The sequence below is a fragment of the Meriones unguiculatus genome, chromosome 11 (genome assembly GCF_030254825.1).
Source record: "Meriones unguiculatus strain TT.TT164.6M chromosome 11, Bangor_MerUng_6.1, whole genome shotgun sequence".
NCBI lineage: Eukaryota > Metazoa > Chordata > Mammalia > Rodentia > Muridae > Meriones > Meriones unguiculatus.
In genome coordinates this window covers 24,873,246-24,886,278 of record NC_083359.1, presented here as the reverse complement: position 1 = coordinate 24,886,278, position 13,033 = coordinate 24,873,246, and the positions used below count along the sequence as shown (strand labels likewise).

General features: G+C 42.7%; 1 protein-coding gene across 6 annotated transcripts in view; it reads left to right on the top strand.

Moving 5' to 3' along the window:
* The window catches only part of Ebf1 (EBF transcription factor 1), a 394,413-nt gene extending 381,704 nt beyond the window's left edge, over positions 1–12,709 (top strand). For all 6 annotated transcript variants that reach the window (XM_060363815.1, XM_060363813.1, XM_060363812.1 and 3 more), the window contains exons 15-16: positions 134–328; positions 9,326–12,709. In XM_060363815.1, coding sequence (XP_060219798.1) covers positions 134–328; positions 9,326–9,357 — 227 coding nt within the window. In that variant the 3' untranslated portion in view covers positions 9,358–12,709. The remainder of the gene's footprint in view (positions 1–133; positions 329–9,325) is intronic.
* Positions 12,710–13,033: the final 324 nt, after the last annotated feature.

Sequence of the window (13,033 nt, the reverse complement as noted above, 5' to 3'; positions counted from 1 at the left end):
ATGAATGGGGGCAGAGTCCTGAGAGGTTAGGGAGGGCCTTGCCCTAAAACAGGTGAAGCAGAGTGGCCAGGTCAGATCTGTGCCAGCCTCCTCAGGTCTGGATGTAATTCTCCTTTCTCACTGTCACTCTCAGTTGTGCCATCCAGCCCCACTATGGCCTCCTCTACGAGCCTCCCCTCCAACTGCAGCAGCTCCTCGGGCATCTTCTCCTTCTCACCAGCCAACATGGTCTCCGCCGTGAAACAGAAGAGTGCGTTTGCACCAGTTGTCAGACCCCAGACCTCCCCGCCTCCCACCTGCACCAGCACCAACGGGAACAGCCTGCAAGGTAAGGAAGGGCCAGGCCCACAACTGTGGGATTTTTGGCCTACAGAGGTCTGAAGAGGGCATCTCAGTGTTGCTGTGAATGTGGGGTGCAATGGGGATGGGGATTAAGCCCTGGGCCCACCAGCTTCTCTCTGCCCTGACTCCTCTTTGCCTTTGTGTTCATACTCTCTGGTGCCAGCCACTAGTCCTGTCCCTGCCTCCTCTGTGACAGTATCTGAGACAGCCTTTTTCCTGCTCCAGGAGTTTGGGACTTAGGACTTGCCTGAGATCACTGCAGCCATTTGCTAATGCCACCATTTCTCTTTTCTCCTTCCTCTCTGTTGTTGCCTTTATTAGACCAGTGTTTTATAGATACTATCATGTTCTCCATGACAGTGTCCCTCCTGGGACCAGCCTTCCCCTAAAGTAGGTCACTCAGCCTTCTCTTCTTGTAGCTTGTGTCAGGATGAGGCTGTGTAAGGAGGTGACAGGGAGGGGACAGCAGCAATCCACTCAGAACCCATCATGCACCAGCACTGCAAACATCAAAGGCCTCCTGAGAACTGCTGGAATATTCTGGTTCATATTAAAATTGTCCAGTCTCCTTCCCACCACACAGTATGGGAAGCGGCAGAAGCATCAGGCTTTGAACTGACCTTCTCATTTCTTGAGGGAGAAATAAAAAGCCAACTCTAAAACTGGGCCCACTTTTTCTCACATTCCTCGTATGTGCTTGGTTAATTGAACTGGCCCCTGGGTCCTACCGCCCAGCAGGATGATGACAGCACGCTCACAGCCCCTACCTTATGGATGAGAAAACTCAAGGAGAGAGGTTGCAAAATGGCTTGACTTCTCCCATCTAGTGTGTGGGAGTCACCGGCTTCAAAACCAGGCTAAAAATTTATCCCTTTCCAGAACCTAATACACTCCAAGAATGTATCCCAGATTCCTAAGAAAGCTTGCAGGGAGATAAGATCAATAAAATGATCAACCACCATTTATTGAGCACCAAACAGTAGGTCTGCTAAGCACAGGGCAGGCTTTATCTGTTAATCCCTCCAGTGTCTTGATGAGGTATGAGACCATTAGATCAGCACAGTACCAGGTCATGGAGTTTAGGAAGGGTGAACACAGGTCACTGACATCAGGCAGATGATGGAGGTGGAGGTGGAAGCTAATGAAAACCCTACAGGATTCAGTCCTAATCTCTACCCTAAAGCACAAATCAACACAGGGCCTTGCTTCAGTGGCCAGCATGTCACTCTAGAGGGCGACCATGGAGGCCAGAGAATGGTCAGAAGGGCGGTGACACACCTGGGATTTCCCAACTTGATTTCTCATGTGGCTGTGTGTGCCCCATGTTACATATAGACAGATAGTATGTTCTGGGTACTTTCTGATGAAGTGAGCACACACGGGTTCTCCCAGGACCCTCAGACTTCAATACTACCCTCAATGTATAGACAGGAACATCCAAGCTTAGTTTACTCAAGGGATAGAGTGAAGACACATTGGAGTCAAGACAGAACCTAAATGGTACGACAGAGCCGAAGGAACCACACCCTTGTGCCTTTCTACCTCTGACAGAACTTTTTAGGACATTCCCCAGAACCTATGGGCTGATGGCTTGGCATAGCAAAGACAGTGCCATCAATGGGCCGTACACTTAGGAGTTCATCACCTTGAAGAGAAGAGGAAAGTATTTTACTCTGGAACTACATCTTAGGACAGGTAGACAAGCTAGTAAATCCCATGTCCCCTCCTACTCAGGTCATATTTACTCTCTATCAGCTAAAAAATAAATGCCTCCCTTCATTATTCTCCCAGCTAGACCAACCAACCTTTCATGTAGATTAAAGTAATGATGATACATATGGAAAGGGTAAAGTTTCTTTCTCTCTTTCTTTTTTTAAGCTGGCAGTATCAACTTTGGTTAGTGTGTTAGTTTGAGGTTACTAATGAAACACCCATGACCAAAGCAACATGGGGAGGAAAGAGTTTTTTTTTTCATGAGGATGTATATTCAGCTTACACTTCCACATCCTTAAGAAGTCATCATCAAAAGAAGTCATTGTAGGAACTCAAACAGAGCAGGAGGCAGGAGGCAGGAGCTGATGCAGGAGCCATGGAGGGGTGCTGCTTACTGGCTTGCTCACCATGGCTTGTTCAGCCTGCTCTCTTATAGAACCTAGGACCAACAGACGAGAAGTAGCACCAACCACAAAAAACTGGGCCCATCCCCCCCATCAATCATTAATTAAGAAATTGCCCCACATGGGCTGGTGAGACGGCTCAGTGTGTAAGAGGACTGACTGTTCTTCCAAAGGATGCAGGTTCAAGTCCCAGCACCTACATGGCAGCTTACAACTGTCGGTAACTCCAAGATCTGACTTATATCCCAGCAAAATACCAATGCACATAAAATAAATAAATTTAAAAAAAAAAAGAAATTGCCCTACAAGCTTTTCTACAGACCAATATTTTGGAAGCATTTTCTCAATTGGAGATCCTTGCTTTCAGATTACTCCAGCTTATGTCAAGTTGACACAAAACTAGCCAACACATTATATTTGATATTACGAACAAGATGCAAGGAAAATTGTGATTAACAGCAAAGGGGAGTTGAACTTAGAAGGCACGGGGTGTAACCCAGACATACTGCTATACATGACCCTGCCTTCACCATCTAACTGGATGTGTCCTTAATGGGGCACTGTTTTTAGACTCTTCTATAAATCATACTCTTTTGTTCTCCTCATACTGTCATATGCCAGATATCCATGCTTTGAAGACAGTGGAAATGTGAATGAAAAAATGAAAGTTCAATTAACCAAGACCACTTCTCTTCAGCTATTCCTCTGGTCTGTCCCTCTCTCCAGCCTGTACTCATGAAAGAACCATCCTGGAACTGACGCTCTCACCCTCTCTACATTCTCTCCAGCAGGGCAGGGAGACCTAGCCATAGGCCAGCTACCCCATAATTTTGTTCAGAGAGTTCTTGCACAGATCTTAAACTGTCCGCTGGGAAATGTGACCTGACAGTGACCTTTCAGGCATGCCTCATCTTTCCCCTTTGACCTTCCTATTTTTCCCATTGGAAAGGGATTTAGATGGTCTCTGGGGATGGGCCATGAATCTCAGCATTGTTCTGTGCTTCCTTTGCCTCTTTAGCCTATAGTAGCACATTTCACTTTGACTCACCCAGTTCAGAACTCTGATCATTCACTCAGACAAGGCAAGTGGCTAAGGAAGAGTTAGTTAAGCAAACTGACCATGTAAACAAGACTAGATATATTGAAACATACACAAAACCTCTTCCCCAACATAGATGTGACACATTTAGACTATTGACATTTCTTTAAAGACCCATTTACCTCCAACTGCCATTGTTAATTGAACATCCTCCATTTTGTGAAAGCCAGCTCCTTAACCACCCCTTTGCCAGCAGAAGAGAGGCACTGTGCCTGAATGTGGTGAGGAATGAGACACACACCATGAGTGTGGGAGGGCATGCTCCTAGCCTGGCTTGCGCACTGACACAAGGCTTCCTCCCTAGTGCCCTTTTGGGTAGCTGCTTATCTCACCCACTTTATAGATGTGGATATGGACACATGGAGCTGAGATGGCTTGTCCACTGCCACTCAGTTAGTAGACAGAAGAAACCTCTGCTCTGTTCAGCCTCCAGGCTGCTTTGCCTTATTATATTTGAGCTGCCAGGTTAGGTCCATGTAGAAGACCAAGTTCTAACAACTTTGAAAATTTGTCCTATGTTTGGGAAGTTACAAACAATATCCAGGGTAATGAGACAGATCTGCCCAAGAGACACAGGCTCCCAGCTATGGACTTGGAGAGGCAAGAAGCATGAAGCAGAATCAGATCATTTCATAGTCAAGTTGCCTTTGAGCTGTTTCTCAGATGGAAGGTAACTAGGATTCCAGCCCAGGGAGAACTTTTTTTTTTTTTAAAAATCTGAGAAGCACCTGTGCCAAGACTATATAAGCAGTCAAATCGCTGATGGTGTGTGTCATCCCAAACAAGGTTCAGCCACGTGGGGTATTGTACCAGAAGCAGGAAGAAGACCAAAAAATGAGGCCTTCACTCCCAAATCCCACGCCTCTCTGTGTCAGTTTTATGGTTCACAGATTCTGATATATCTCTCATATAATCGGGACTTTTGAAATTTTAAGAAGAAACAGTTGTAAGACAAAGCAACTTTTACCTCAGAACTTCTGGATCCTCAGGAGACATTTGGTTAAGGAACCAAACTGTTGTGGTTAAATTTAGAAAGTAGTTCTTACTGGGCCTCTGTGGTAGAGAGCTTTGCTCTTTGTAAGGACTAAATGCTCTGAGACATCCTGCAGAGAAACAGAAATGACTGTAGACAGCCCTGGGTTTCCAGAGGGACATAACCTCAGCACCTGTATAAATACCCAAATGCATGTTTGTTCAGACCCATTATATAAATGGTAAAGTGTCAGTATATGAGCTCTAAATCATCTGTGCTACGTATAATACCTAATGCAGTGTAACGCAACATACAGAGCTTTCACACTCTATTGTTAAGGAAATAATAACAGGAAAAGGCTTCTGCATGTTTAGCATAGTCACAATTATTTAAAAATTTTAAATTTTATTTTTAATTGGGTTGATGAGAAGGCTCAGCGCATAAAGTGGCTTGCTGTGCAAGTATGAGACCTATGTTCAGATCCTAGAACCCATGCAAAACCTGGCTCAATGTGGCTGTGACCCTAGTGTAGGGTAGGAGGAAAAGAGGGAGATTGTGTGGATCCCTGTACCTTGCCTGACCAGCCTTAGTCTAATTAAAACATCAAGGCCCAGGTAACAGAGGTTCTGTCTCAAAAACATGGCAAAATCAATAGAGGAAGATACTTGGCATTGACCTTTGGCCTACACACACATGCTCACATTTAAAAAATTAGCATAATAGTTGTATATACTTATGAGCCACATTTGATATTCATATGTGTGTATTTTTATATGCAGTGTGTTAGTGTATCTATTATCTGGGACATTTATCATTTCTTTGTAAGGAAACCAAGCTCTCTCTACTAGCTGTTTTTGAAGTTTTTGGTTGGTTGCTATCAGCTGGATTCCTGTGCTATTAGAATTTACCTGTCCTATTCATCCATCTACTGAACCCATTAGCCATCCTTCTGCCATTTTTCTCTGCCCCTGCTTCCCAGCTATGGCAAACATCATCTTAGTCTCTGCTCCTGTGAGATCGATGGTACTTGTCTTTCGGTGTCCAACTCATTTTGGTTAATATAATGTCCTTCCTCCACATTATTATAATGATGAAGTCATTGATAGCTCTTAGCTTTAGACGCCCAAGTAAGTCTGTCTTATAGACCAAAGTCTTGAGTCACCAACCTTGTTCAGTCCTTTTCCATGGAAACAAATGCCCTTTCTCTTCTAAGAGAGCTGCCCCTCAGAGCTTGAGTCCTACGGGAAGACTTTAGAGTCAGGTGAATGACATCACATGCCATCAAAGTGTCCATTAACTAGGACAAAAAGACCAGGGAGATTTTGCGGAAGTAGTAGTCATAGCACTTCCCCCAACTCCAACCCCCTCCCTACACACACACTTATACCTTATTGACATTCAGGCTCCTCTTAGACCTAACTATCGTGCATCTCAGAACCAACTCTTACAGAACTGGGTTTGGTTTTGTTTGTATGTTTATATGTTTGTTTGTTTGTTTGTTGTTTCTCTATGGACACATTCAGTCTGTGGAAGATATTGCCTCACTCCATACCTGATGAGCTCATAATTCTTATACCTCAGGTTGTTTGGGGGAGATATTACATCTTCTTCACCCAATCTTCTCCAACTCTGCAGAGCCTTCCACCTTTGTCTTAGTTTTTATTGAATCAGAAAACCTTTAAGGTGAAATATATTGCCTTTCAACACAATGGCTTTTTGGGTTCTCCTCAGAAGACATGATCAGCTTGCACTGGAGACCATGGCAGAGTCTCTGTGGTCTTATGATGATGTCTTGGCACACAGCATTGGGAATGTGGCATCTCGTGGGAATCTTCCTGGTCTCTTCTTGAGCAAGTCAGCATTCCAGCAGCATTCTTGGTACATTCCAAGCCTCCAATGCCCATCCCTCTCACCCACATAATTAATTTTCAGATTGCAGCACAGATAGAAAAACAGCTTCTAGGCCCAGAATTGTCATGTAGTCACACAATTGGCTTTCTTTGTTGGGAAGACCTTTTTTGAGGTGCCCAGACTCAGGCCACAAATGGCTAGCATTTTGTTGCAAAAGAAAAGTGTAGGGTACAGTAACCCTTTGTAAAAACTTGTATGTAAATAACTGCCAGTATTGCGTGAGGGGTAAGGTTAGACTTACACTTTAACTAGCCTAGAAGAGGAGGCAGAGTTGGGATGAGCCATGCCAATCTCATAGTGCCCCCTAAGTGTATTTGATCCTTACATCAGCTATTTGCAAATATACACAAGCTGGGCAATCATGTCAGAAAAAGGCTACAGTTATAAATTCTCTTCAGAGAATTTGGTTTAGTTAGTAGCCTAGGACAGTACAACACCTCTGCAGAAGGCAATGCCCTCTGCCAGCATCCCCCCACCCATCCCTGTCCAGGGGACTCTGCTCACTCAAGAGTCAGCTGGTCTTTCAAGGCTATGGGTTTACAAAAATCAAACTGAGAAATATACCAGCATAACACTGAGCTTGGTGGGGACTTTTAATTTATCCCAATGAAGCTTAATCTAATCAATTTAACACATCATTCAAGTTACAAAACACTATTTAGATTATTATTTTTGTTTTAATGCATGCTATCCTCATGGGATATTTTCAGGGCCGAGATAATAAGTGCCAATCTAGGCTAAGATGGACGCATCTAAGAATCCATGGGCTACAAAAGCAGGTTTGTCAGCTTTCTGCTTCGCTTTAGATCATATTGACACTGGCTGAGCTGTCCTAGGACAGAGACTGGCCTTCCACACCAGGCACAGTGTGGATTTCTATAGAAAGGAAGAGGGACTAGCTTCATTGGCCACAGGCTTTACATTCCTGCTGTCTATGAGAAGGGTAGAGGACCCACCTGGAGCCTGGATGAAAAGATGCTTAGGGACCCAAAGCCGAACTAAGCCAGCACACTGAGGGACCCCATGCCCAGCCTTGTTCACGAGGGCTACAGCATCTGGAACTCTCAAGTTAAGGCCCCAGAGTTTTAAATACTAAGCTCCAGAGTTCAGTGAAATCCAGGGCTCATTCAGCTCTTAAGGGTGCTGCTTTTCCAACTGATCCCAAATCTTGGGTGGTGGGGGGAAGGGGCTTAAGTCAGGCTGCATTTGGCAAAAGACAGCTTCCTGTTTCTAAGAAAGAAAGGCTTATGAGGGTTTAGGAAAGGACTCCAGGAGCTTTTGGACTGCAAAAGGGCTCTTGCAAAACAACATTTGGATGATTTACGTGTAAATGAATCAGAAACATGTGGATTGAATTTCCTTGCGAATACAGATGGGTTTAAAAATTAACGGAAAAAGTGTTTGGCAAAATACTTTTGGGTTTTTCTTTTAATTGAATCTAAAATGTCAGGGGTAGGGGTAGGGAAGCAAGAGTAATGTGGGGGGCACATGGCCTGGCCTCCCTCTGTCCATCTGTGTTAATGGGGTTCTTTTCTTTCTAAGGTACGTCTTCCAGACACGATGGTTTAGATAAAGGAAGAGAAATTGGTACACTTTCCCCACATGTTAATCACAAAAAAGAAGATTTGTTTTAGTTTAGACTTGTCAATAAAAGCAACAGAGTTGTTTGTTTGTTTGTTTGTTTTCTGTGTTATCATTGGTAGCCAAAGACGGCCTTGTCTTTGGTTTTAACACAGGCATCTCTCTCTTGTCCTGGTATATTTTCAAGTTGCCATGCTGTCTTACTTTCCCTACAGCGACCCCTTACTTTTCACACCCGTTACGTTAAATGTACCTTATGCAATGGTGTCTGTTTGATATAAGGGAAATACAGACCAGAGAAGCTCAACAGTTCTCTCAGGGTCATCCAGCTAGACCTGAGAAGCCGAAATGGTAGCTTTACAGTCAGAATTAACCTGCTTTGGGATTAGACCCAGACTCTACACTTCTATATCTAATTCTGTTTACATCTCCAGCAACTCCAGAGTGCTCCAGTTCACTGCATGTTCTAGCCAAGGAGGCTGAGGGTCAGGACAATTTACCATCTCAGGGGAGCACACTCAGAAGTGGGCAGGCAAGAGGCAGAATTTTCTAAACACCACTATGCAGCTTCTAACTCCAAACTCTTTAAATGAGTTTGGGTTGACTTAAAACAGGCCTTTCCTTCATAGGCTATAACCTTTCTAGGGGCTGTGCTTAGATCATTCCAGAAATCCCGAGAGCAGAAAAGGCATTCTACACTTTCAGGCAAATATGTCCTCTCCTCCATGCTTCCTCCGGACTTCGCTTTCCCTGCGAACAATGCCTGCTGGAGCTGGCATATCCTTTTCCAGCTAGGGCTGAAGGGAAGGCTCTCAGATGGCTGCTCTGTTGCTTAATTTTCGTGCTAATACAGAACATAAGGAGAGACTGTTTGCAGAAATCGTTGGCAGTTACAGCAGGCCATTTCTTTCTTTCTTTTACATTTTGGATGTGATGTGAGGGAGGGAAGGCAGAATGGCAAACTGAAAATTCTCACTATTTTGCAAAGTCTGAGGCTGCATCTTTCCCAATGGTATTTAAGCTATGCAACTTTCCAGTTACGGCTTAAAATTGAAGTCAGATTCGGAGGAATGTTTAGGGTCCTCTGATCTGTTAGGGATACATATACATGCTGATATAACTTTTAATGAGCTACATGTATATTTTGTGACAAAATTCATTCCCAGGAAGATACAAGGACATCTGGTTAATATTTAATCATCAGCGTCATGTGTGGGTGTTCTTTTTTTTTTTATTGTGTCCCCCCTCCCATGTGAAGTGTTTGGATGTAAAACCACTGACTTCTGTCTTTTCTTTTCATAGCGATATCTGGCATGATTGTTCCTCCCATGTGAAAGAATTGCCTTGAAGAATTTTATTAATGAAGAGGTTGGATTCTGCTACGAAAGTAATCTGATATGAGTCCCAGAGTGGAACTTTTAACTCAGGCCTTTTTAAGAGGAATCACACAATAACTGCAGATTTTTAAACAAAATCACTGACCTTGCAAATACTGAAATTGGAAAGGGGATCTGCCAGAGCAGGGTGTTGGTTAAAGCTGTACCCCCAAGTATTTGGGGGATATATTTATTCTGTATTGATAAAAAGCAAAACCATGTTTTCTTTTTCTTTCTTTTTCTTTTTCTTTTTTTTTTTTTTGTAGGCTTAACTCTGCAATCATTTGTCTTTTATAAACCATAAGCTACACACAAGGGCCACTATAAATAAGACTCCATGTTTTAATTTATGATGTTTTTAAAGCTGTGTAAGGGGAGAATGAAGTGGTGATATTTACAAAAAAGCTAAAAAAGAAAAAAAAAAAAAAGAAAAACAGGGAAAAATAAAAGTTAAAAAAAAAAAAAAAAAAGCTTGTATGGGACAGAATAGGAATGCCAGTTAGATTTTTTTAGAGAACTAAGGGTCGGCTTTTGCGCCTTAAAGCATATCAATGGTAGTTAGCCCAGACAGTGCATTTTCAATATCTAACTTAACATGCCATCCCTTAGCAGTGCAAGCTTCTTCCTCTCTTCTGTATGGTTGTCTTAAGTAACTGTGTAAATAGGTGCAGCCTGGAAAGTTACCAAGCAACATACATGATCACATTTTCCCCTTGTACTCAGAAAATCCAGTGCCTCCAGACAGATTGTTTAAAAACAAAAACAAGACAAAAAAAAAAGAAATCGCATCTTTTAAACTCGGTCTCATTCTTTTACTCATGGCAACTTCTTCCGAAGCCAGTGGCCTCTGAGAGTGGAGTGGCACACGCAACGCACTGAGTGAGAAACTCCTTCAAGACGTCACGGGACAGGGTCCAGGCACAGATGTCCGCATACGCCCTCCAGTTTTCCAAGCCAAAATCTCACTCGCACTCCACCACCGAGAGATCCAAGCTTACTCATGCTAGAATCCTAAATGCTAACTCTATATCCAGGCTCAAAAAACCTCAAACAAAGCCAACTGACAAAGGCAAGTGGGCAGGTGGTTTCAGGCTCCCAAATCACACAGGGGCCTAGACCAGCAAGGCCCTGTGCATGGTTGGAAAGTTACAGAGTCAGTCAACAGGTAAAGTGCTTTGGAGTTTAGAGTGAAAGGAAACTGAGGGAGAGGAAGAGAAGGCGGAGGCCTCAGACTCAGCTTTCTGTGGGAATTTTTGCTTTCAGCTGGGAAGTGTTCTTAAAGAATCCACAGCAAAGATCCAGCCAGTGAGGCTCCGAGGAAGCGTGTTCCTGGCAGGCTTTTCTTTGCCCTTCTGTTTCTGTATGTAGTTATAAATACTGTAGATTTTTTTTTTTTTTTTTTTTGCCAAAGTTGTTGTTTTATTTATACATTTTAATGTCTTAAGATGGTTTCGGTCACACAGACACAGACATGAAAAGATTTTGCTGCAAAGAAATAAAAAGCTCACTACCTTTAGCTTGCACATACTTGCAAAGTTAATTCAAAGGCTTTTTGTTTGTTTGTTTAAATGGGGATTTTGTAAAATATCCATATAAATAATGTATTTATCTTTGGAATTTGTACATTGCTTTTTCTCTCCTTCCTTCCACCCTCCCCCCCCAGTTTATTTTTTTGTGTGTGTTTGCTTTGTGAACAGTGCATATAGTTTGGTCAACTATGGTTGTATTAGCTGTTTCAATGTGATTTTTAAACAATTCATTTTTAGGTATTTTTAGTATTGTTATAAACCATGCTTCAATTTTTTTTTATTTCCACCCAAAAGCCATTGTCTATTTTTGTATTATTTGTAAGTTAAGAAGTTTTTTCCAATATATGGCAAAAAAATAGTAGCATATTATTCTTGTAGTATTTAGTTCTGTAGATTTAAAAATAATGTATCCTTTGCTTTGGAAGCATACAAAAAATGCTGTTTTACTCTATTAATATGCATGGAATCTCTCCCTTTGGAGTGACGCATTTTGTGCATTAAATTTGGGGGAGAAACTTCATAGAGATCAATGAACATACTTTCTTTCTTAAGTCTGCTTGTATATTCTGTCTTTCACATAAATATAAACCAGCAGATTGGATGCCTTAACAATGCAAACCATATCCATTTCACCTGTACATTGTCCTGTGCACCCCAACTGTCAGTCATCACTAACATTCTAAGAAAAGAAAAAAAGAAAAAGAAAAAGAAGAAAAAAAAAACAAAGAAATTGAAAAGCACAAAAGAACTGTTTTGTTACTTTAAGACAATGTTACTTTTTCTAGTAGAGCAAGTGATCATTAACAATGCTGCGACTGTGCATGCCCGGTATGGATTTCAATGGTTTTCACTAGACTGTCAGAGTGCGGATTTTTATGGGCTGGGGAGGGCAGGGGAGGGACATTGAAGGGGGAGGGTTGGTAAGGGAGGGGAGGGAGGAAAGCTGATTTTTCATGGTGAGAAATAATAATAATGACGACTGATGATAATAATAATAAAAAGAAACTGGAAAAAATATAAGCAAGGTTTAGCATTGCTTCTCCGTACTCAGAAAGGTTGTCTGAATTCGTGTGTTAAGCGCTGGCCTGAAGATGTCTAAGGTCTAAAGCCATATTTTGTCTGGTGAGCCAGACAACCGTCTGCAAAGGAACGAGCAGCGAGCCGGTGAGATATCCGGCTCAGACCCCGACAAAAGACACCACCAATCTGTTAGCCATGTGCCGTGGTGAGAGAGCCCAAAGAGCCTTTAAAAAGAAAATGTGTGTCATTTGTGGTTTTTTTTGGTTTGTTTTGCTTTTGCTTGTGTTTGATTAGATGATGGAGAAGATGCTGGTTCCGGGAACCGCGCGCTCTTCTGCACAAAATTTTGTTTTCAAGTTCCTTTAAGCGATTGCCCTCTAGATACAGAATATGGCTTTTAACAGAAGATGGAGTAGAGAATTCAATTCAGATTGCAGCTTTGGGGGAAGAGCCCTGCCTTTGGATGACTGGATATGCAAATGCCATGCCGGGCCTCACAATGTAGGCTACAGCTTTATAAGCTCATCTCTCAACCTACTAATCTGTCACCTTCTTGTCAAACCTTCTCGATAGACACACACTGTACAGTTCAATTGTTAGAGCACTCAACTACTGTAGAGATTGTTATAATTTTTCTTTCTTTTTCTGTTTCTGTTTTTGTTTTTGTTTTGTTTTGTTTTCTTGGGAAAAAAAATTCAAGCTGTAAAAACTTTTCAACTTTCACAATATTTAATTAAAGTTACTTCCTGTCTGTGATGGCAGTTCCTAGTGGCGTATTCATTTCTCTATGGCAGAGGAGCACACGCTCAATGAACTGCTGAAGGCCTGGGTTTGCTATTATTCAGGCCAGCGTTGACACCCAGAGAGAATTAGCCCAGGCCCGGGACACCCACTTCCTTTCTTTGTAGGCCCTCGGGGATTGGCTAATTTGGAATGCAAATTGAACAGGCACAGCGTACTGCTGCCCTCTGCTGGCCTGAGCCTGGTGTGCAGGTGCTGGCCCACGGAGGAGCCAGGGGCCCCCGGTCCTGTTATCTCTGAACAGTGAGATTCGCCATTCCAGGGGCCGAATTGGGAACCCACGA